This window comes from Acanthochromis polyacanthus, chromosome 12, assembly GCF_021347895.1.
Source record: "Acanthochromis polyacanthus isolate Apoly-LR-REF ecotype Palm Island chromosome 12, KAUST_Apoly_ChrSc, whole genome shotgun sequence".
Classification (NCBI taxonomy): Eukaryota; Metazoa; Chordata; class Actinopteri; family Pomacentridae; genus Acanthochromis; species Acanthochromis polyacanthus.
Genome location: NC_067124.1, coordinates 33,265,062 through 33,285,769, shown reverse-complemented (window position 1 = coordinate 33,285,769; position 20,708 = coordinate 33,265,062). Strand labels below are relative to the sequence as shown.

At 42.9% G+C, this 20,708-nt stretch overlaps 2 protein-coding genes across 13 annotated transcripts in view; both read right to left on the bottom strand.

Moving 5' to 3' along the window:
• Positions 1-12,995, bottom strand: part of LOC110969054 (protein 4.1-like) — a 35,642-nt gene extending 22,647 nt beyond the window's left edge. For 10 of the 12 annotated variants that reach the window (XM_022219081.2, XM_051957120.1, XM_051957121.1 and 7 more), the window contains exons 1-21: positions 12,543-12,995; positions 10,021-10,317; positions 9,816-9,920; positions 9,609-9,727; positions 9,215-9,433; positions 7,718-7,805; positions 7,187-7,339; positions 6,651-6,748; positions 6,133-6,305; positions 5,936-6,052; positions 5,021-5,272; positions 4,605-4,739; positions 3,639-4,484; positions 3,066-3,299; positions 2,728-2,952; positions 2,382-2,606; positions 2,057-2,284; positions 1,780-1,965; positions 1,382-1,615; positions 1,127-1,297; positions 41-247 (exon numbers count right to left, since the gene is read on the bottom strand). In XM_022219081.2, the coding sequence (XP_022074773.2) occupies positions 41-247; positions 1,127-1,297; positions 1,382-1,615; positions 1,780-1,965; positions 2,057-2,284; positions 2,382-2,606; positions 2,728-2,952; positions 3,066-3,299; positions 3,639-4,484; positions 4,605-4,739; positions 5,021-5,272; positions 5,936-6,052; positions 6,133-6,305; positions 6,651-6,748; positions 7,187-7,339; positions 7,718-7,805; positions 9,215-9,433; positions 9,609-9,727; positions 9,816-9,920; positions 10,021-10,074 (4,069 nt within the window). In that variant the 5' untranslated portion in view covers positions 10,075-10,317; positions 12,543-12,995. The remainder of the gene's footprint in view (positions 1-40; positions 248-1,126; positions 1,298-1,381; positions 1,616-1,779; positions 1,966-2,056; positions 2,285-2,381; positions 2,607-2,727; positions 2,953-3,065; positions 3,300-3,638; positions 4,485-4,604; positions 4,740-5,020; positions 5,273-5,935; positions 6,053-6,132; positions 6,306-6,650; positions 6,749-7,186; positions 7,340-7,717; positions 7,806-9,214; positions 9,434-9,608; positions 9,728-9,815; positions 9,921-10,020; positions 10,318-12,542) is intronic. The other 2 variants (XM_022219077.2, XM_051957123.1) reach the window with 2 other exon arrangements.
• Positions 10,278-20,256, bottom strand: LOC110969056 (uncharacterized). The gene is made up of 3 exons (XM_022219088.2): positions 20,083-20,256; positions 12,951-13,920; positions 10,278-10,317 (listed from the first exon to the last, which is right to left on the bottom strand). The coding sequence occupies exons 2-3, from the start codon at positions 13,910-13,912 to the stop codon at positions 10,278-10,280; spliced, it is 1,002 nt and encodes a 333-aa protein (XP_022074780.2). The 5' UTR covers positions 13,913-13,920; positions 20,083-20,256.
• Between the last annotated feature and the right edge of the window lie 452 nt (positions 20,257-20,708).

Here is a 20,708-nt window from a genome sequence, read left to right as displayed (position 1 = left end):
GTTGGCATGTATAGTCAGACGAAGTTCTTTTGGATTATACCTGATTTCTTAGGAGCCACATCCAGAAGAACAAACCAGTCATCCTCCACCTCTCTCACTGCTGGACGTGGTTTCTGCTGCATTTCATACTCCTGCTGCCACACCTCCTTCACTATAGTGACTCTCTGTTGCACCCTTTGCTCTCTGACTGCAATCTTTTTGGCTGGTTGTACTTCAGGATACATTCGGACACGTTCGTCCACAGTCACTGACATAGAATACACACAAAGACAAGCTAAAATGAGGCTCAGTGATTTGCAAGATGGAAGGTTATTCTTTCAAACTAAGCATGAAAAGACATGCCATTAAAGTTTAAAGCTACTGCTGACAGAAAGGGCTGTTGGCTAAACCTAAATCCTTCAGATCCTTCAAATTAACTCAAACACATCATCCTACAATTTTTTTTCTGCTTGATACATTAAGAAAACTTGCACGGTTCTTATTTTCCATGATAAATCCACAAGAGAAGTGCCTGATAGAACATAATTTACTCCAACTGAACGGTTTCTCGACACATGGACATCTGCAGCAGTAACCGAGTTGTTGAGACTAGAAGCATTTCTGTGCACAGCGGCACAGCTAGCTTCTTGGGCTAACCATAGCCTGCATGTGAGGTGTTTCGATAGCATTGGTTAATTGTAGCATTTCTCAATAAGTAGATGGTCAGCAAGTGAGCCATTTTGTGTACAATTTTAATTATATTTTGTCTCTAGGAGATGGACTGAAGTCAGGTAAAGTAGAACCTCAGTTTAAGAACATTTTGATGCAGATTTGTACATTAGCAAAAACGTAGCAGTGTTTAGTGCAATAAAAAGAGTTTATCTCTAAATCTATTGAATAATAATGATAAAAATACTTATCACAGTCTCAATATTGATAAAAATGTGACTATCACTTTGCACCACAATGTTGCAGCTTCAATCCAAGTTACTTAAATCATGTGGTGACAATTATTATTTTTTTCATATTGCTATACATATATATTGCAGAAAAACATAATATTGCACTGCACGTTTTCGTCAATATTGTGCAGGCCTATAGGAGTCATGTCATCTAAAACCAACAGCCACACAAAACATCAGAATACCTGGAATTTTAGCTGCAACATCCAGCAGCACAAACCAGTCATCATCCATTTTTCTTGAGTCTTGTGGTTTCGCTTCCACCAGCTTCACAGGTGGCCTCACATCTCGCGTGATGAATTTTGTTTTCAGTTCAACAGGCGCCACGACATCAACAGCACGCCTAACCACAGCGACTGACACAGAAACATAAAAGGTAAATAAATCTGACGCCAACTTTTAAGCACAGTGTTTGCAGACCTTTTGGCAACGACAGATACCTGGTGGCACGACAACAGGCTTTTCACGGATCATGTCGAACAGGATAAACCAATCATCTCCTCCTTGTCTCTCTGATAGTGGCACAATTTGGCTCGGCCTAATTTCAGACAGACGTGCCTCGTCCTGCCTGCTGTCCAAACCAATTATCGTCTCCTTCCACATTCTAGTCTCTGTGGTTGTCACCTCAGCCTCTAAGGTCTTCTTCACATCCAGAATAATCTTAACTGGAGTAACTGACAAACAAACAAAGTCAAAGACGCTGAGTGACACTAGTATATCCAACAAACAAAAGCTCAGTCCTGAAGCAAGGTGACAGCTGCACAAATTCAACAATGAACAAAGCGTAAATGCTTTTAAATTAGTATTAGAGTAGAATTTCGACATATTGATTGCATACCTGTTGGCACTATGACTGCCTTTTCACGAACAGCATCAAACTGAACAAACCAGTCATCATCTCTGTCTGGAAGTGGCTGGGAAACCTGTGGTCTTATCCGGTCAACGTCAAGCTGAACCTTCTGCTCTATTCTTTTTACTTCAGTCGGAACATCTGGATAGATTTTAGTCGGTAATGGCACAGAAACTGGAAAACAAAAATGCATACCTCAACTTTAGCTTCGCTCGTATGCAACCGTCTTTGGTGCGTTCATATGAAGATAGGCATTATCAGGTACCTGGAGGCACGTAGGAAGTCTCTTTGGAAACAACATCCAGCAGCAGAAACCAATCATCCTCTCTCTCTACCACTGGCTGGAATATTTTCTGCTCTGAAACAACTTGCTTGGGAGGCTTCACGTCCTTTTTCTGCACCACAATCTCTTGGATAACAACCTCCCTCGTGGACTCTACCACTGTAGAGATGCTTTCTCTTTGATAAAGCTCAACATACTCAGACACGGTAACTAAAGACAAACAGAGTGAAGGAGCGCTGTAAGACATGAGTCAAACAAGAAAACTCGTGATAGAATGACAAGGAACATGAGGGAAAATCTGCAATACCTGGAGGCTCAAATGCTGATTCTCTAATGGGAACATCCAGCAGCACAAACCAGTCATCTTCTCTCGCTTTCACGTTTTGCAGCGGAGCTACAACTTGTTTTTCACTCGGCTTTTGCTGTATTTCAGCTTCTCTAACTACAATCTCTGCTCGTTTTTCTCTCTGCTGAACAGCTGTTGCTTCAATCAGAGAGACACGATCTTCTGGAGACACCTGCTTTGCAACAACTAAGACAAAAGAGATAGAAATCCTCAGAAACTATGGATAGTACAAGCGCTTTAAAGAAAAGAATGTTTGCAAAGCTCAGGATAATTGCTTGCTTGCAGTGCTGGGGATTTTTGGGAATACCTGGTGGTACGTATGCTGTTTCTCTGGGAAGAACATCCAGTAACACAAACCAGTCATCATCTCTGATTGCCACTGGCGGTGCTGGGATTTCTTGTAGATATCTCGGTGTCTCTTCTATCGTCTTTCTCTCTTCAACTTCTACTTCTTTACTCACTTCAGCTTCCACAGTTGCAGCCACAGAGACAAAACTTTCTTCGTCTATCTTGGCTCTATCCTTTGATGCAACTGGAGTCAGGAGAAAGTATTTTATCATATCTTTTATAAGCAAAGAAGCACAAAATAAAGCACAAGAGGGGCAAAGTTGTGTTGATTAACAGTACAGGGTATTTTAGCAGTACCTGGTGGTACATAAGGTGTTTCTCGGGGTATAACATCCAGCAGCACAAACCAGTCATCCACCCTTTCTGTGATGCTCTGTGGTTGCTGGATCTCTGGTACACGCGACACTTCCTCTTCTCTTATTTGCTTCTCCTCTATTATAATTTCAGTTTTGGCCTCAAGTGTTTTAATCTCAGTCTCTGAAGTGAAGTACTCGCCTTCATCCACCTGAGCTCGCTGCACGGTGGGAACTACTAGAATTATGAAAGTGAAGAGACAGAACATTTGAACATGTAGTATAAGAAAGCTTACTGTAAGACAAGCAGGCCAGCGCAAAAGAGGTTATTTTTACTTGTAAGAAACAATATCCAACGCCTAGTGCTACTAAGAGGAGTAAAACTGCAGCTTCACACCTCACTGTAGCAGCCAACACAACCACACAAGTGCAATTCCGAGAAAAAAGCAAGAAAACTAGCTGTTAATATAGTAATATTTTACCACACAATCTCCATTTCTCTATAGCTTGTGGTCATATTACAATATTAGAGGGATTAGTAGAAGTCTGAAGCTGATTGCACAATAGCATACTGTACCTGGTGGTTTGAAAACAGCCTTGTATGGAGGACGGTCAAAAAGTATGAACCATAAATCCTCAAATTCTGGAGCCTGAAGCCTCTCTGTAGCCTCTTTCAGTGTCCTCTCCACTACTAAGTCTGTCTTACGCCACAAGTCCTGCTTTTCTAACCTCTCCTCTGACGTTTCACCAGACTGTATCTGCACATCTTGCTGCTCTCCATCTTCTTCAATCGTCACCTTCTTCACAGTTCTACGCTCCACCTTCTGGAACGACACTACTGAAGTTGTGCCGACAACATCTGGAGAGCCGAACTTCTCCTCCACCTCATCTTGCCATTCTTTTTCTATCTGGCGTAGCTTCTCTCTCATGCTATCATCTAACAGATTCTCGTCTCCCGCCACCTCTTCTACACTCTCCTGCCTGACCACAACCTCCTCGCCCTCCTCATCCAACAGGCCTTTTAAAAACACCTCCTTTATTTGATCTTCCAGTTCATCCACCTCACCCTCTTCTGTCTCCTTCTTCCTCACAGATTTCCTCACCAGAGTTTGTGTTACACGTTTGGTTTGCATTTGTTGCTCCTGCTCCATTTCTCTCTCCTCTTGCATTAACTTTTCTACCTCTTCCTTCCCCAATTCTTTCTCTATGGCTAGCTGAAGTCTCACTGCCATCTCATCCATTACTTCAAGCCTCTCCTCCAAGTTCCTCACTTCCCTCAGCTTCCCTTCCAAAACTACTGCCTCTTTCATGTTGTCTGTCAAGATCACTGTTTCCTGCATCCTCTCAGTGACCTCCCGAGTGATCCGTTCCTGTTCTTTCACATACATGATCTGCTGCTCCTGGAGCTGGGGTACAGGAGACACTAGGAAAGGGATAATATAAAGCATGAATTTGGTGAAATATGATTCATAGTGCAGATTGTTAATGGGTTTCTTTGCAAAAAAAAAAGTCTGCGGGTCACATTTGCACACACAAAACTCACATGCAGGTTTTTCAATGCGCTCAGAGGAGGATAAACGGAACATGCGCTCAAAGTACAGGAACCAGTCATCTTGCTGTGTCAGTGCAGGTTGCAACAGCCGGTCCATGTAGTTCGTTTTTACCAAGCTGAGTTTAGCTGACGACATCAGAGAAACGATATGCAACATTTATGCACCGGATAAACAAACACCCACAAGTTCCAAACTGCAAACAGACGGCAAAATAGAGTCACAAGTCCTCGTTTCTTACTGGATAGTGTTCTGTGCATACATAAAGTGTGAAGTGGCCACAAAAAATTACTTTGTTTTTTTGTCACTACTAGTAAAAGTCGAGTAACAGGAGAGAATCCTAAGTGGAAAGTTGTTAAATTATGTATGTGTAGAATGGAACAAAAATGTGGGTAACCTGGTTAGCTACCTGGCTGTTTCACAAAATCAAAAGGAGGGACAAATGGAAAGGGAGGATGTCGATGCAGAAGCTCAGACCACTCGTCTTCCTTTCTCCTCTGCTGCTGCCCATCAGTCGCCAGCTCCTGCCATGGCTGACTGACTGTCTGGGTTTCAGAGGCCATGTTCCCGCTGTCGGAGCTCTGCCAGGTTGCTGTGACTGTGCGAACCGACTGCCCTTCCTCCCAGGACTGAGTGAAAGCCTGCTCAGACTCCCCTCTGGCTGTGAAAAGATGACGAGGTGATGGCGGTTATGTAACGGTTCTGCTGGAGAGACGGCGACCACTGCGAAAGCTTCACAGTGCTTCAAGCGTGTTCTTCATTAAGCTTTATGCCAAGCATTTGCACCACACTGGTGTGAGTCCGGTAAGACGAGGTTAGTGTAAAAATGCATGAAAGGTGCCTCACGTATTTCACAACAAGAACAGATGACAACTGCAAAACTGGCAATTTATGTTTCAGTGTATGAAGTTCCACCTGTTTTAATAACAACTAAAGGAACGGTTATGGAAAGTGAGTCAGTCAGTAAAGAGCAACAAGCAAATGAAAGCTGTTGTGCAACACATATCAAGGATGAAAATGGCCAAAAAAAAGAGGAACTGCAGTCTCAAGAGTGGAAACTTGCTTTCTTTCAGAGTTCACAGTGAGCAAAGTTATCAGGAAATCACGTCAGGGAAAGTACGAGGCAGAAGTCATGACCCCTGTGTCAGAGTAGGTCACTTTCCTGACAGGTTAACCACACGGACAGGCAATATTTTCAAAGCGCATGAAAGCTGATGAATGTGAATGGATGAGCGTGTTAAATGACGCGATAACCCCGTCAGCGACAAGCAAGCTGCAAATGTGCCACATGGCACTTCATGGGGCTCAACACATGTCCTGGTACCTGAGAAATCAAGAGAAGGCTGCGGTTTGTCCGACACCATCACCAGCGACCGATCATCCTCCTCAGACCTGATCGGGGCTGCAAGTTGTTGCAGAAACTGGAGAGTCTCATCTCCAGCTGCGAGAGCAAAACAAGTCAGAGAGCAGCTTATCGAACCTGTGGGTTTACTGCGAGACACATTCGATGATTTCACGCACCTCCATCCAGATTACGAGACAGCCTCTTGCTTGCGGAGCGTGTGAAGCGAGGAGCCGGACGGTCGATCATGGAGCTCGCCTGGCGGGTTTGGGCCTGAGTGCGACCGCTGTACCGGAACTTAGAGCCCAAGACTAGGAAGCGACGCGATGAGGGAGGCTCCACTGTCGAAACCCTGAGCGACAAAACACAATAATTTATTTTTAACCAATCATCAAACCAAGAGATTCAAAATTACAAATCATGCTCTGCCTAAGAGAAATGGTCGCTGTTATGCAACAAAGTCAGCAGCGCCTTTATCTTATTAAGCAGAAAAAAACCTTTAGGGTTTAATTCTAAGGTCAGGACCACGAGTATGGAGCTCTCACTGTGTGGTTAAACTGCAGGGGAGCCAATATAGAGCTTAAGCTGCAATGACCAGTTAGCCAATTATCCAGGGGACAGGGAGAACCTGAGGATGACCTCTGTTGCCGGGCAGAGAAGTGTCATTGAGAATCAGGGAAGAGCAACCCGTCTTTACCTGAAGAAGGTGTGATGCTCGACGCAAACTTTCCACAGCTTCTTCGAGGCTTTGTAGTTGGGCAGCTTGAAGCCGATGGTGCTTTCATACTGTTCTTGCTAAAGATGAAGAAACAAAATGAAATTTAATGACCTCATGGTGATGATATTAAAACAAAACATTGATTAAATGGCACTTTAAAAAAACTGAATTTCACTTTGTATGAGTTTTAATGACGCAAACTTGAATCAGTTAACCCAAGGGCAAATTAGATTTAAATGCATATCTGAAAATTATGTCAGCACCACTCCCAACCAATTAAGAATAATAATTAACAGGATTAAAAGAAAAAAAAAAACATTACAAGACTTCTTTTAATGCAAAAAATACAATGCAGGAACATTAAATATATTCATGGAATCACTTTTTGAAGGCCATATATTTGGGGAAAGATTTAGAAGACACATTTGGGATGGAATATGGGGTTTGGAAGATGTAGAAAGATAAGACGTACCAGGACAAAGACATAAAAAGGAAACATTTTGATTGAGATTTACCTCCGACGGCCTGATCTTGATGAAGAAGCTGCTCCGTTTGTACGAGATCTTGAGCACTTTGGGCCAAGGGAAACGGTTGATCCTCAGCTTGTCCTTGTAAACCATCAGACCGCTGGAGCAAACCCCCAGCGTGATGTCAACACCATCAAGATCCTACATGGAAAAAGATGTTATGATATGCTGTCATTAAAAAAAAGAAATCCCCCTGCACTTACATCTAACCGTCACTGGGAGGCAGACTTTCTCCCACTATGAGATATGTATTTTGAGGTCATGGAGTTTGAAATATTATTAATCTCTCGCTGTTTCTGAAAGGGGGTTGACATCAATTTTGTAATTAAATCTGGATGTTACTGATGTAACACAAGCATGCTGCTGCAAAAATACAGAGAAACATTTGAAAAAAAATGGAGGGCCGTTGGTGCATACTTCATCTTTGGCATTTTAGAATTTCCATGAATCACAAATAAAAGTGCAAAGCATAAGCGTAACCTGACAAATTCATTTCGGGAGGTAAAAAAATGTATTTACCTTGGCTTGGTGCAGGTCAACTCCATACATGGCGAGTTTCTTGGCATTTTCAAGAAACAGCATATCTGCTTGTGCTGGGCTCATTGACCTGGATGCACACAGAAAAGAAGAGTAGTTTTACCGTCAGGATCATTTTAACCCTCTGAACCCCAAACAGTTTCTGGGCATTTTTTGCTCCTGTTACTTTTTAACTCACTGTTAGCTCATTTTTCACTGAAATATAACGTCTTGTACCTTAATGGCAACAGCACAACCATGGCTAAAAGGAGAGGATGCAAAAAAAAAAAAATCTGTTTTGCAATACAAGAAAGCTACAGTGCTTTAAGTTGAGTGTAAAAAATTAAAGCTTGTTTCTTTGAGTATATATTTTGTATCTTTTTTAAATGGATTCAACATATACAACATTTTTTCAATTGCTCACAAGTGTTGAAAACACTGGAATAAAACAGTTACCTTACAGACTCTGGATATTTTACGACCTACATTATTACACTGCCTGCAGTTCAGCTAAAAGTCACACAATTTTAGTCATGAGACTTTGGGTTGCAGCGGAGTCGGTAATGGCTTGACGATTGCAATAAAGAATGCAGTTTTCTTTCTCTTCTTTTTCTTACAGACTCTGGTTAGAGAAAATGACTTATATTTGGTGAATTTTTAAATGCCATATGTAGACTTAACCCTTTACGCTTCAGTGCGTAGTAGGTGTACCGCCGGCGGTACACTTACTAATTTGCATAGGAATTTCAAGAATGTCCGACGGCTGCAATCCCGATTATACAAACACTATACGCCGATGGAAAGCTTAGATTCTCATGAATCCGCCGGTATAAACCACTTTCAGATGTGATTACCACAGCAGGTGAGAAAAACACATTTGTCCGACAAAAACAAATATCCATCCATCCGTTCTCTATACACGGCTTCAACGCACACAGCGCGACTCACATTTCCGGGTTCATTATTACACACAGAAAAAAAGATTCCACAAAAAACGGCCATAATCCAACCTTTTACATCCAGACAACACAAGCCAGTAAACTATTTTGTCCAAAACATGTCCTGAAGTCGGTATAAAATCCACGAATCGGTCGTTTTCAAGGAAATGCACCTCGCGATGTGCGTCCAATATTCCCTGTATTTTTCGTCATTTTTTTAATTTAAAAATAGAATATTAGCGATTTTTTGTACTGAAAACGGCTGGAATTGACTGAAGCTTAAAGGGTTAACAGGTTTTGGGTAAATATTTTGATTTGAAGATTTCATTTGGTAGCACATCACAGATGAGTAGTTCATCACAGATGAGTAGTTCAAAGACTACTTGAAACCTAATTACTTCTTTCATTTTCCCAATTTTTGCGTCTGACAAATGGTTTAATTTTGGCCATTTATAAAATATACCATGCCCTTTAAATCCAACAGCAGGTTCAGAGAGTTTTGCTCAAACCGTCTTCAAGCAACAACAAACATACAGAAGTCCACCCCATCCCCTTTACAGACCTGTATGTGCGGTGCAGCTCCATCACTTTTTCCTCCAGCTCCTTGCTTTGCCCGGGGGCCAGGCTCAGGTCTTTAACGTAGTCCGATCCGTGGAGCTCCGGGTCGTATTCCCCTATCTCTGACTGGGCCGTGTAGGAGCCCAGCAGGGACAGCGTGACGAAGGAACAGGGGAGGACACCTCGCATGATGTCCTTCCTCAACTGCAGACACAGAAAGTACCTGGAGAAGATGTAAAAAGGAAAAATAAGTCATCTTTAAAGAGATGGTTTATGTTCAAGACAGGAGGCGAAGGTGAAACGGGTAGCTGAGCTGTGCCAAACTGTAAAAAATTGCCAACATGTTAACTCTAGAGCTCCCTAAATGACAAATTATATCTCATTTGTCTCAGATTCACCTGGTGAGGTCTTCAGTGAGCTGAGCTGGATCTGGAGGGTAGAACTTGACGTTGAATGTGAACTCATAGACAGCACCTGAAACCTGTTTCCGGATCTCTTTGGTGGGCTCCAACCATGTCTGCAAAAGAAAGGAAAATTACCAATAACCCAACAACATCTGCTTATGAAGAATAACTCAAATTACAAGAATAGCAAAAGCAGCCTACCTTGGTGGTTGGAGTTTCCCAGTTTGCAAGGCCAAAGTAATCCTTCTCCACCAGGTTGACATGGTCCAGCACCTTTGTGAGGAGTTCTTGGCCTTTAGCATGTTTCTAAAAGAGGCAGATGGTCACAGACACACAGATTTTTCAGTTGTACTGAGTTTAAATGGAACAAACACATAATATATTTATGATTTTTGCAATTCCTTACATCAAGCTCGCACTCAAACTGAGTGTCGTCCAGTAAGGTGACTTTGCATTGCATGGTTTTCTGACGTTTCGAGCCTTTAGCCTCTTCTGTCTTCTTTTCCGTCTTCTTCTCTTTTCCGGGCTTGTCTTTCTTTGCCTGCTCCGTTGCCTTTTCCTCCCCTTTTGCTGCTTCCTCCTCCTGCTGCTGCTCTGCTGGTTCTTCCACTTTCTCCTCCACGTCCTCCTTTTTCACTTCTTCCACCACTTCGGACTCCTTCTTTATCGCAGCTTCTCCCTTCTCCTCCTCCTCTTGAGCTGGCTGGTGGAGTCAACACAGGACATTTTCCAAGTATATCAAATACACAGACGGAAAGGAAGTGGCACAATGCACAACGTAAAATGACAGAATTAAGACTACAGATCCTATTGAATGGTAAATATTCAGCTGTTGCTACTCGCTTTACTTCTGGGTCATTTTTGTTCCTGAGCAAGCTCTCAGCTCAAATCCGCAGTCCCTTTTCCTGACCAAGCTGTCCACATCATAAAAAATTCATTAGAGAGAAAAAACACAGGTTCCTCCTACTACAACCTTATCAGCAGCAGGAATTTGTACATGGAAGGGCTCTGTTTATAGCCTCCATCTGCTATATTTTGGCTTCTTTTTAACATCTGTCACAGAAAATATGGTTATTAGCTTTCTTGAATTACGTGAGAGGATGAATAACACTCCATTAAATACAAAGCTACACCCAGGATCTGGTTAGTTTCCCTTTAACAAAGCCATCCTATCTGTTTATCTGCATGCACCACTCATTTTCGATTTTCTCTAAATAACATGCTATATCTCCTTTGTTTAATCTTTTAACCCATGGAGCCCCAAAACTGTAGCCTAGCCGCACTAGACCCAGGTCTGGAAGACGCAAGGGTCTAGGAATTCTCGACAGGGAGGGAGGCGGGCTAAAAGGTTGTCTTTCAAATCACTCTGCAGCAATTGGGTAGGTATACAACCAATCAGCACAACGAATCGGCTGACGTAGTTCCTAGAGCGCCGGAAATCAGAGGATGCGGTAGTTCGGTGAAGCCTTATTTATACAGTCAATGGGTGAAGCTCAAGTATATTACAGACATGTTAACAGAAAGATTATTCAGAGTCGGTGCTAATGGAGCTCAACGACTGTTGTCGTTTTTGTTGTTGACCCTGACAGAGAATTAAATTCGTTGCCGTGGGTTGTCTAGCACGGCTAGGCTAGTTGTTTCCGGTTGTTTCTGTCAGAATCGTCGCGCCTCTGTCGTCACTTAGTTATGCCCGCCTTCTGACTCTACACTTCATGGTGATTCGTCGGCCAGTTTTAGGAGCATCCAACCTCGAGGCTTACCGAGGGTAACTAGACCCACCCTGGCAGAGAATTAAATTCGTTGCCGTGAGTTGTCTAGCGGCGGCTAGGCTACCAAAACTGGCCACCGGGCTTGAAATTCATGTTTTCTTGTAACTGAATTGTCATCTATTCAAACAGTCCTTGTATTAATTCTGTCACATGCGGTTCCATTGGAAAACTTTACCAAATTTAAGCTTAAAAAATGTGATATTTAATGAAATCCCTTTATTTTACATGACCAAAAGAAAAATGTCCAAATTTGGCCAAAGAGATGAGTGTCTCAGCTGTGACCAACAGTCATGTCATTAAACTGGGCTGAACTGCAGGCTGTGTTTACACAGAGCAGAAAAGACACAAATTAAGATGGATTGAGGCGGAAAAAACACATAATTGATTGATAAAAATATAATCAGCATGGTTCAACAATGGTAAACAGAGAAGCAAGCTGTCAGGAGGATGTTGGACGATACGTTTATCATGGGGTTTTTAGAGTTGATGTGCAGAGTGTTGTGAAAAACAGGTCGTTATGTAGAGTTACCATTTTTCCCAGTATTGCAACATCTACAAAGACTTCTAAAAATGCGGTGCATGTTGTAAAACTAAATCATACATTGTGAAAATTTCAGGTTTTTTGTTTCGTTATTCATGGAATTGTAACTTTGTTATGCTGCACAAAAGACAATTTTGAGTTTGCTCTACTTCTAGTCATGGTTGTGCTGTTTTCATACAAGTGCAGGATTGAAATATTGCAGTGAAAAATGAATTCACAGTGAATAAAAATGACATGGGAGCTAAAAAAAAAATACCCAGAAACTGCTTGGAAACAGTAACTCTCTGGAGTTTGATGCTTCCAGCAGCAAAGAGTCTGGGTGGTTACTGCATCTGGTCTGAAAAACAGTCGCACACATCGCTCCCCTAAAGTACAATTTGCCATTTTTGTGCTTTGATTTGTGTTTGATTACATGAGGAACTGTGTTGATTTCAGGCTTTGGATCCTTAAACCTTTGGGACATTGAGGTCAGCCCCTATTTCCAAGCCTTATTCTAAGCTGAGCTAACTGCCTCGTGGTTCTAGTTTGATATAAAGCGTTGCAGGGACCGATAATATCGATTCTGTCATCTGTACATTGGCAAGAAAGTGAATAAACAGCTGTCAGAGTCAGACTCACCTGTATCTCTGCGCTGCTCACTGAATGCTGATCTGGAGCCTGTTCAGCTTCAGGTTCAGTTTTCAGCTCAGGCTCTGGAGCAGCGATCGGCGCTTTCACCTCCTCCTCACTCGACCCTTTTACCTCCTTCTCCTCCTTCTTTCCTTTGTTTTTACCCTTTTTCTTCCCTTTCTCCTCTTCTTTCTTCGGCTTTTCTTCCGTCTTCTCCTCCTCCTTTTCCTTCTTCTTCACCTCTTCCTTCACCTTCTCCTCTTCTTTTTTTTGGGCTCTTCTTTCGCTTTCTGCTCTTCTTTCTTTTTGACTCCTTTGTTTTCTCCTCTTCCTTCTTTTTGCCTTCTCCTCTTTCGCCTTCTCCTCCTCCTTTTTTGCCTTTTCCTCTTTCGCCTTCTCCTCCTCCTTCTTTTTCGCCTTTTCCTCCTCTTTCTTCTTCGTTTTTTCGGCCTCTCTGGCTTTTTCTTCCTCCTTCTTCTTTGCTTTCTCTTCTTCTCTCTTTTTATCCTCTCCTCTTCCTCTGCTTTCCTTTTCGCCTTCTCCTCCTCCTTTTTCTTTACCTTTTCCTCTTTTTCTTTCTTCTTTGCCACCTTCTTGTCAACTTTTTCCTCCTCTTTCTTTCCAGCCTCCGCCCCCTTGTCTTTAGCTTCAGCAGTCTCCTTCTTTTCTTCTTCTTCTTCTTCTTCTTCTTCTTTCTTCTCCTGTTTTTCCTCCTTCTTTTCTACAGTTGGTTTCTCCTCCTCTTTTGCTTCCTCTTTCTTTTTCAACTTCTCCTCCTCCTTTTTCGTCTCCTCCTTGGTCACTTTCTCCTCATCCTTCTCCTCTGCTTTCTTCTTGGCTTCTTTCTTTTTCTTTTTACTTCCTTTCTTCTCAACCTTTTCTTCCACTTTCTTTTTCTCCTCTTTTTCCTCTACTTTTCCCTCCTTCTTCTTCACTTCTGTGACCTCGGTTTTTTCCTCCTCAGCTTTAGCCTCCTTGTCGTCACTTTTCACCTCTTCCACCTTCTCCTCTTCTGCCTTGTCAGCTTTTTCCTCTTTGTCCGCCTTTTCCTCTTTTGCTTTCTCTACCTCGAAGCCCTCTCCCTCGGAGCACTGCGAGCGGCGCTTGAGGAAGTTGGAGAAGAGCCGGGACAGGCCCTTTCCAGCGGAGGTTCTGGTGCGAGGTTTCAGCTGCTCCTCCTCGGGGGAGGTAGCGACGTCTGCGGGCCCAGGCTCTAAGGCCTGCTCCTGGGCCTTCTTGCTCGACTGCTCCCCCTCCGGCTCAGACGCCGCCGCCTCCGGCTTCTGCTTGCTCTCCGGTTCGGGTTCGGGCTCGGCGCCGCTGGTCTTCTGCCTGCCCTCAGTGTCTGCCTCGCTCACCGCGCTTGCCTCTGTTGTCATGGTAGCCACTGGGAAGGAGAACAGAAGGGAGTCAGAGATGGAGAAAAGGTCACAGCGCTGCGCAGGGTGCGAACGCGCTACCTCATGGCTATACTTGGATCACTACGAACAAGATTAGGAGCAGTGTGCCTATTAGCCGGTGTGTGGGGAAACTTATGTTTGACTTTGCTGTGAATGGTAACAAACATCAAGCCAGGACCTAATTATACTGATACAGTAAGTAATACTGTTTAAATACACAGACACACAGTTTTTAACCAACAATCAGGACAAATAAAGCTTTTTCAGGACTTTGGCTTCTGCAAAATAGTAAGAAATTCAAATTTTTGACATTTTAGAAGCTTAAAAAGTAACGTATTACTTAACAAAATAACTAGCAGAGGACAGGATATTAATACATTTGAAATGAAACAACACTTTGCCTTGTTAAATCCGACACTACAATGGAAAAGTCCACAATAAATGGTGATAGTGTAATAGACAATGCACATTTTACATTTTGTGCCTATACTTTTTCCACATATCTCCATTTTTAGGACACATTTGTCTATGTACATTTTGTACTACTTACAGACTTTCAGCAGGAGCAACCGTAACATAAGCATTTTCCCCTTGAGGATCAAAAGTATTTCAGAATCTAGACATACAAAAATGGTAATCTATACGCATGCTTCATTGTTCTTAACATTTTTGATTTTTTGATAGCAACCTTTTCTTTTTTTTTTACAGTAATTTACATTGTTTCTGAAATGTATTGTCCACAGAGACTTAATTCCCTTAAAACATAAAGCCAACCGCCACCCACAGATTATAATCCAACTCAAACACACATACACACAAACATTGTTACATCACACAATAGGCTTCCTTGTTGGCAGAGGGTGTCTGTGTCTGCGTGGAGCTCCGAGGGCGAGCTCGCAACACTGCTTATCACAGGCTCATTAAGTCTCACTGACACAAAGGAAGCATTCTGCTCTGGATGTGCCTATTAGCAGCGCCTGGACCATCCCTTCGCCAAGCATGGCCGGCTCTTCATCTCACACACACCCAACACTGCGAGGTCATCTAAAGCACTGGAACCACGCAACATGGCCATTTATACAGCATAAAATAATAAAAGCCAGTAGATTAATTGCTCAGATGTCTTGAACATTCCATGAATAAGCAGTTTCTAAGCTGATTTTCCAGTTAATTTGCTACTAAAAGTACATATTAGAGCCTGACCACTATGCAGCGTATACACCACTATTGTTATATACAGATTGCTGACAAATTAAAGGAAAAAAGCTGAACCCTGTAGCTCCTACAGTGAGGAGATCTGGCAAAGCTCGGCTCCACTTGTCCCCTTACATAGAAGGGTCACTGCAAATCAGTACAAAGTTTCTGAGGGATCACCTTAACCCTATGATGAAACATTTATATCATGATAGGAGCAGTCGCTTCCAGGATGGACAGATGGCAAAGACAGAATGAGAGACACTTTATTTATCCCTTTGGGGACATTCAAAGTGTCCAGTAGCTGACATATATTAAATGCAAAAAAAAGGGAACCAATGTGCAAAAAAATGTGTGGGTTGAAGAATTAAAGTGCCAAAAAAAATCGCCAGTATTTCCAGCTAGCAGCTGGTGTTTACAATAAAAACAGCATTAAAAAGTCTAAGTACAGTCTCAAAATATAAATAATAACCAATTAGGAGGGGTGCTTGGGTCCTGGTAGATTACTGGGTCTTATTGCACAGTTGAGTCAAATACAGCATAATGATAAACATTAAAAGTATGAGCAAAAAATAAGCACTCATATGATAATCATATTGTATGGCATTTGCATTTAACAGAGCCAACATCTATGTGAGGTTTTTTTTTGTTAGATGGTGCTCTCCATCACCATCATCAAAAGTATGAATAGGAGAACATTTAGAGACGACATGCAAAAAGTAGGAGAAGCAACGCCAAGGAGAATTGAAGCTGCTCTGGTCAACACTTAATGTTGGTTTTCCCTTTAACTTTTCACCCATCTGATGAATTACACAAGCTGCTTCTCATTTGCATGATTGGAAAAGTGTTTGTTAAGGTTTTTAAGCTGAAGTTTTGGATAATAAAAAGCCTGCCGTGTGAGCACACTTGCATAAATTGCTACCATCTGACGATGCGATTCGCAGCACGCAGGCCTTTAATGAGCACCGCTTTGATTCGCCGGCGTGGCAGTGAGAGGACAGATCCGGTATATTTAGAAACTTCAAACCAGCTGATTCAAACACACAACGGACTAAAAATACACCGCAAGTATTATGCAATCGTCACACCTCTTCTAAGTGACGCTGTATTAGTTGCAGCAGGCTCGCATCGCAATCAGTTCTGCAGCGAGACTGTCTGAACCGGGTCTCGTCTAATTGGTGACTGATGTGGCTTGTGTTTGTCTCCGTCCATATGCAGCTCAGGTCCCATCTTACTCTGTATGGCGACGTGGGGAAGGGGGGAGGGGCAAATGCTAGACAGGCAGACAGGCCGATCTTCCAGATGTACAGGGCCGCCCCAAAGGGTGCAGCCCGGATATCTACATATACCATCCGACTTCCCACTACAGGACAGCAGGAGGGGAGGTGGAGGGGGGTACACACCAACAGACCAAATCCTCTTTAGCCCTCCCATTGTTTGTGTCCAGTGACCAATAACTGGGCCGCACACTATTACTAATCCTGCCTACCCTTCCCCCCACGAGACCCCCCATCGGGCCTATTCCCTAGGTCACCACACACACACACACACACACAAACACCGGTATGCATCAGTGCCCACGGGCTCCTCTGGGTCTTTTAATGCTCCGTCATCTCAATTCTGATTGTCAGGAAACAGACATGCTCCTAATGGACCAGCTGAGCTTGTGTCTGCTGCCTCCTCCATTTTGTGTTGGCCGTCTAACATCTCTGCTGTCAGCCCACCCGACCAACACGGCATCAATATCTAGCAACGCAGAGAATGTTTCTTTCAGCTCTGGTGGTGAAATATTGCTTCACTGTTTTAAAAAAAAGGAGAAAAAAAACTGCCCTCAAAAGCACGTAATTAGTGTCGGTAATGAGCTAAATTATAGATGAAGTAGGCCACCCTCTAGCAAGACTGAACTCACAAAGAGCTGCTGGATCAGGTGCAAAAACACCAGGAGATGAGGTGAATAAGATCTTAGTTAGAATTTCTATCGCTTTTAATTGAATTTAAATGTTCCCGCAAGAGATTTGGTTTGATTCAGTGCATTTCATTTAACAGGAAACGATCGCTTGGTTAACTGCGGGAGATTTAATGTCATGTCTGCTCCGATTTATTCACCGATCTCATTAGAATTATGCAAAAAAGTCTGAAGCGATGAGAACCCAGCGACTTAATTGCTGCTAAACCAAAGCTCACTAATTTCTCAATTTTTAAAAATGCATTTTCAGGAATTTTTCTATGAAATCTTTCATAACATTTGCCGGCGATGCTGCATCTTTATATATGTATAACGAAATGAGAAGAGACAGCTAAATGAGCTTGCAGCGATGGAGGAGGAGGAGGTATCGTATATAAATAGCTTTATGTGTGCAAGATGCAAGGACTCATTAGTTGGCCTTTACGGACAGGCTCATATCTATTTCTGTTCACTGCACATATGCACATGTGCATACATGTGTGCACATATGCTGCAGTTATAACCCAGTTTTTAAGACAGCAGATGAAGATTTCAGTTGTTTTGTATGAATACGCTGCAGGTTTACTATGAATATTGGCCACTTACAGAAAGCAGCACGAGTTCTGCAATAACTGTTACATTGGATGAATACGAGGACATAAAGAAAGCATGTTTCCTGGGCACTGAGAGTAGGCTTAAGGAATTAGCAGGAGTTTAGAGTTAATCAGCCCACAAGTGACCAAGTGAGATTATCTCCATCTACCTGCCTGCAGTATCCATCTCACTGTCTCCCTCCACTCCGATTCTCTGTTTCTCACCGCATCCATGTGTGTCTGTGTGTGTGCTGGAGAGAAAGAAAAGCTGGCAGAAGCTCTGTTGGTGAGCCGCTGTGCTGATTCATGGTTTTATGTGGAGCCCCGCCTACCTGGCCGAAAATCAACAGAAATGAACGGAAAGGCCAAGATGTCAGTCCTGCGGCCACATGGCGGTTCCTCTTAACCTCTCCGAGTAAACACAGACACACATGCCAACATACACGCTCACACGTGCCTTCGCTAAACTGTTCATGCGTCCGGTCAGCACACGAGCCTGCCCAGCAACACGGAAATACAACGCCAGTGGTCATCCGCTGAGTCATTACGGTCATCTTCACCTTTCTTTAAAAGATCCTGAGGTGGAAAATTATACGGCGTGCTTTTAAGATTATGGAGCAACTAGAAAAAATAATGATCAAACTCCTATCTAAACCTGCAAATCATTGATTTTTTTTTCAACCCCAAATCTCTTGAGTAAACTGAAGGACACTCAAACAAAGGGTGTTAGACTACAGAGGTTTATTTTAGCCTAATTCTTAGCGTAAACCGACCCTGAGCCCACTTCTAAACCAATCAATACACACAGATGGTCTGTGAGCCTGATGCTGTAACATGAACCGACATGGGAAAAGAATGAAGTAGCATGATTGATTTACTGCGGTCGCCCTGAAAGCAATTTCGAATCCATTTCCAACATCACCTCAGCCACAGTCTCCTGAAGGAGATGCACATTATGAGAGAATGCTCTTCTATGTTGCAGACATGAAGTCAAGATCAGTGGTGGGGTTCAGCAGAAAGTGCTGTGTTGTCACTTCAGTTTCTACATTTGAGTGAGATCTCAAACACACGCTCCTCATTCACACAGAAAAGAGCAAATGACACTCAAGGGTGCGTAGTCCGCTCCCTATTTAGCAACGCTCACACAACAGAGTAGTAGTCTAACTGCACGAATGCATCATAACTCCCAGAAGAGGATTAACACCAGCAAGCTCTTCTGGGACCTCGGTGACCTCACTCTCACACAGCCGAGCCAAAAACATCCTTCAACATCACCTCGCAGGCTGCGCGGCTCACGGCGCTGCTGATTCAGCAGCACAGGAGAAAACCCACGAGCACCCGTGGGTCTTATCCCGTGTCATTTTTTAACCTTACTCCCGTCCAGCACCTGCCAGTTGTCAGGCCGCATGCACTTAATGCCGTCCCTCTCATCCTCCCTACGTCATATCTGCAGCGCTTAATAAAAGATTATCTGACTATATATATTCAGCAGTATCATCAATGGCGAGGAGGCTTATTGGATGAGTTTTTCTGAAGTGCGTCGTGGGTCTTGTGTTGTGTGTGAGCACAGGAGCGACGGCACACATATGCCGCCCCTTCCAGCTAAAAGATGGATATTTTTAAACCCCCTGCACTGATCGTGGGGGATGAATCCGAGTCATGTCAAGCAGAAGAGGGCATCCAAAGCAGAGGCAGTGAGAAAAAACACAATAACATCCGAGTATTCGTAGAAACAGATGCCTCAGAGAAAGAAATAAACATGACGAGCAATAACTAATTCACATTTAGGGTGCAGAAATATGACAATCATGCTTATGCATCATGCTGAATATTATCAAATCTGTATGCATGTGAAGGAAACAGAATGCAATAACAGAAAATATTGCTGTTTATTCATCATTTGTCTCCATGTAACCATTTTTATGAGCCATTTTATTCATATAATGCTAAATAATAGAATTAAATCAATAATAAGGCTGTGCAGTGTTTAAAAAAAACTGAAAATAAAACTAGATATTTTCACAATAAAATGTCCAAATGCATCCTCGTTTCGCAGGTTGATAAATAATGAATGAACATGCAAGTTGTTGCAAAAACAAGTTTAAAATCAACAACACATCGCAGCATCCGCGAATGTAGAGCACTTTTGATTCACTGAGATGCTGCAGAACTACACATGCCCACGGTGCGATTTCATTTCCCTTCAGAAATCATCAAAAATCACCGCGATTTCCAACTTTTTTTCGCTCCAATTAAAGCGCAAAAGCGATGAGTGGTTGCGTCGGACCAACGTGCCAGGACATTTAAACAATCTCTGTATGAAAATGGCGCCGAATGTCCAACAAAACAAACAAACACCAAAGTCCCACCGCCCAGAAGAGAAACACCAAACATACAATCGGAAATGCTGAGCTTACCTACTGTGGGATTAGCATCAAAGAAGAGGGGAAAGGAAATAGCACCAAAATAAAATCCTGCGAATAAAATCCTTGATATTTGCGCACGTTCAGAGGAGAAACAATGTTGCGGAGCGACACATGCTTTGTTTTGCTGAAGGTGTCCGATGCTCGTAAAAGGGGTGGAGCCTGAGCGGCGAGGCTCGGGGAAGCTGGAGTTTGTAGCAGCGACCAACCAGGCAGCAAGGTGGAGGGCGCACAACTTTCGTGCAATGCTTGCTCCTGGCACCGAATGCAAGTCACATTTTGCAGGAAATGCACGTGAAATATGACAAAAAAAGCTGCAGAGATCTAAAGCTTCTGCAGACAATGCGTGCTTTTTCTGCATTTCTTTTTTAGCAACTTAACCATGCCATGCATTTGTTTAACATTACAAAAGTGAATCATTAACTAAGTGCAATGTCTAGGGAGGGAACTGGAATGTTCCCTTTGCCCACCAACATATCCAACCGGTGAGATTTAGAAAGAGCTGGAAGTGTAACACACACACATATACGTCTAATCACACAAGCTGTCTTTATGGACCCCGGCATGGTCCCCACCCATCTGCTTGACCCCATTAGGGACATACGGCTCATGGGCAGAGA

Excerpts from the sequence above, each read along its gene's own strand:
- LOC110969056 (XM_022219088.2), bottom strand. The coding sequence starts at position 13,912 with ATGACAACAGAGGCAAGCGCGGTGAGCGAGGCAGACACTGAGGGCAGG. Across the intron at positions 10,318-12,950 it reads AGAAGAAAGAGGAGGAAAAG|CCAGCTCAAGAGGAGGAGGA; the intron begins GCGAAAAAGAAG and ends TGACTCCACCAG.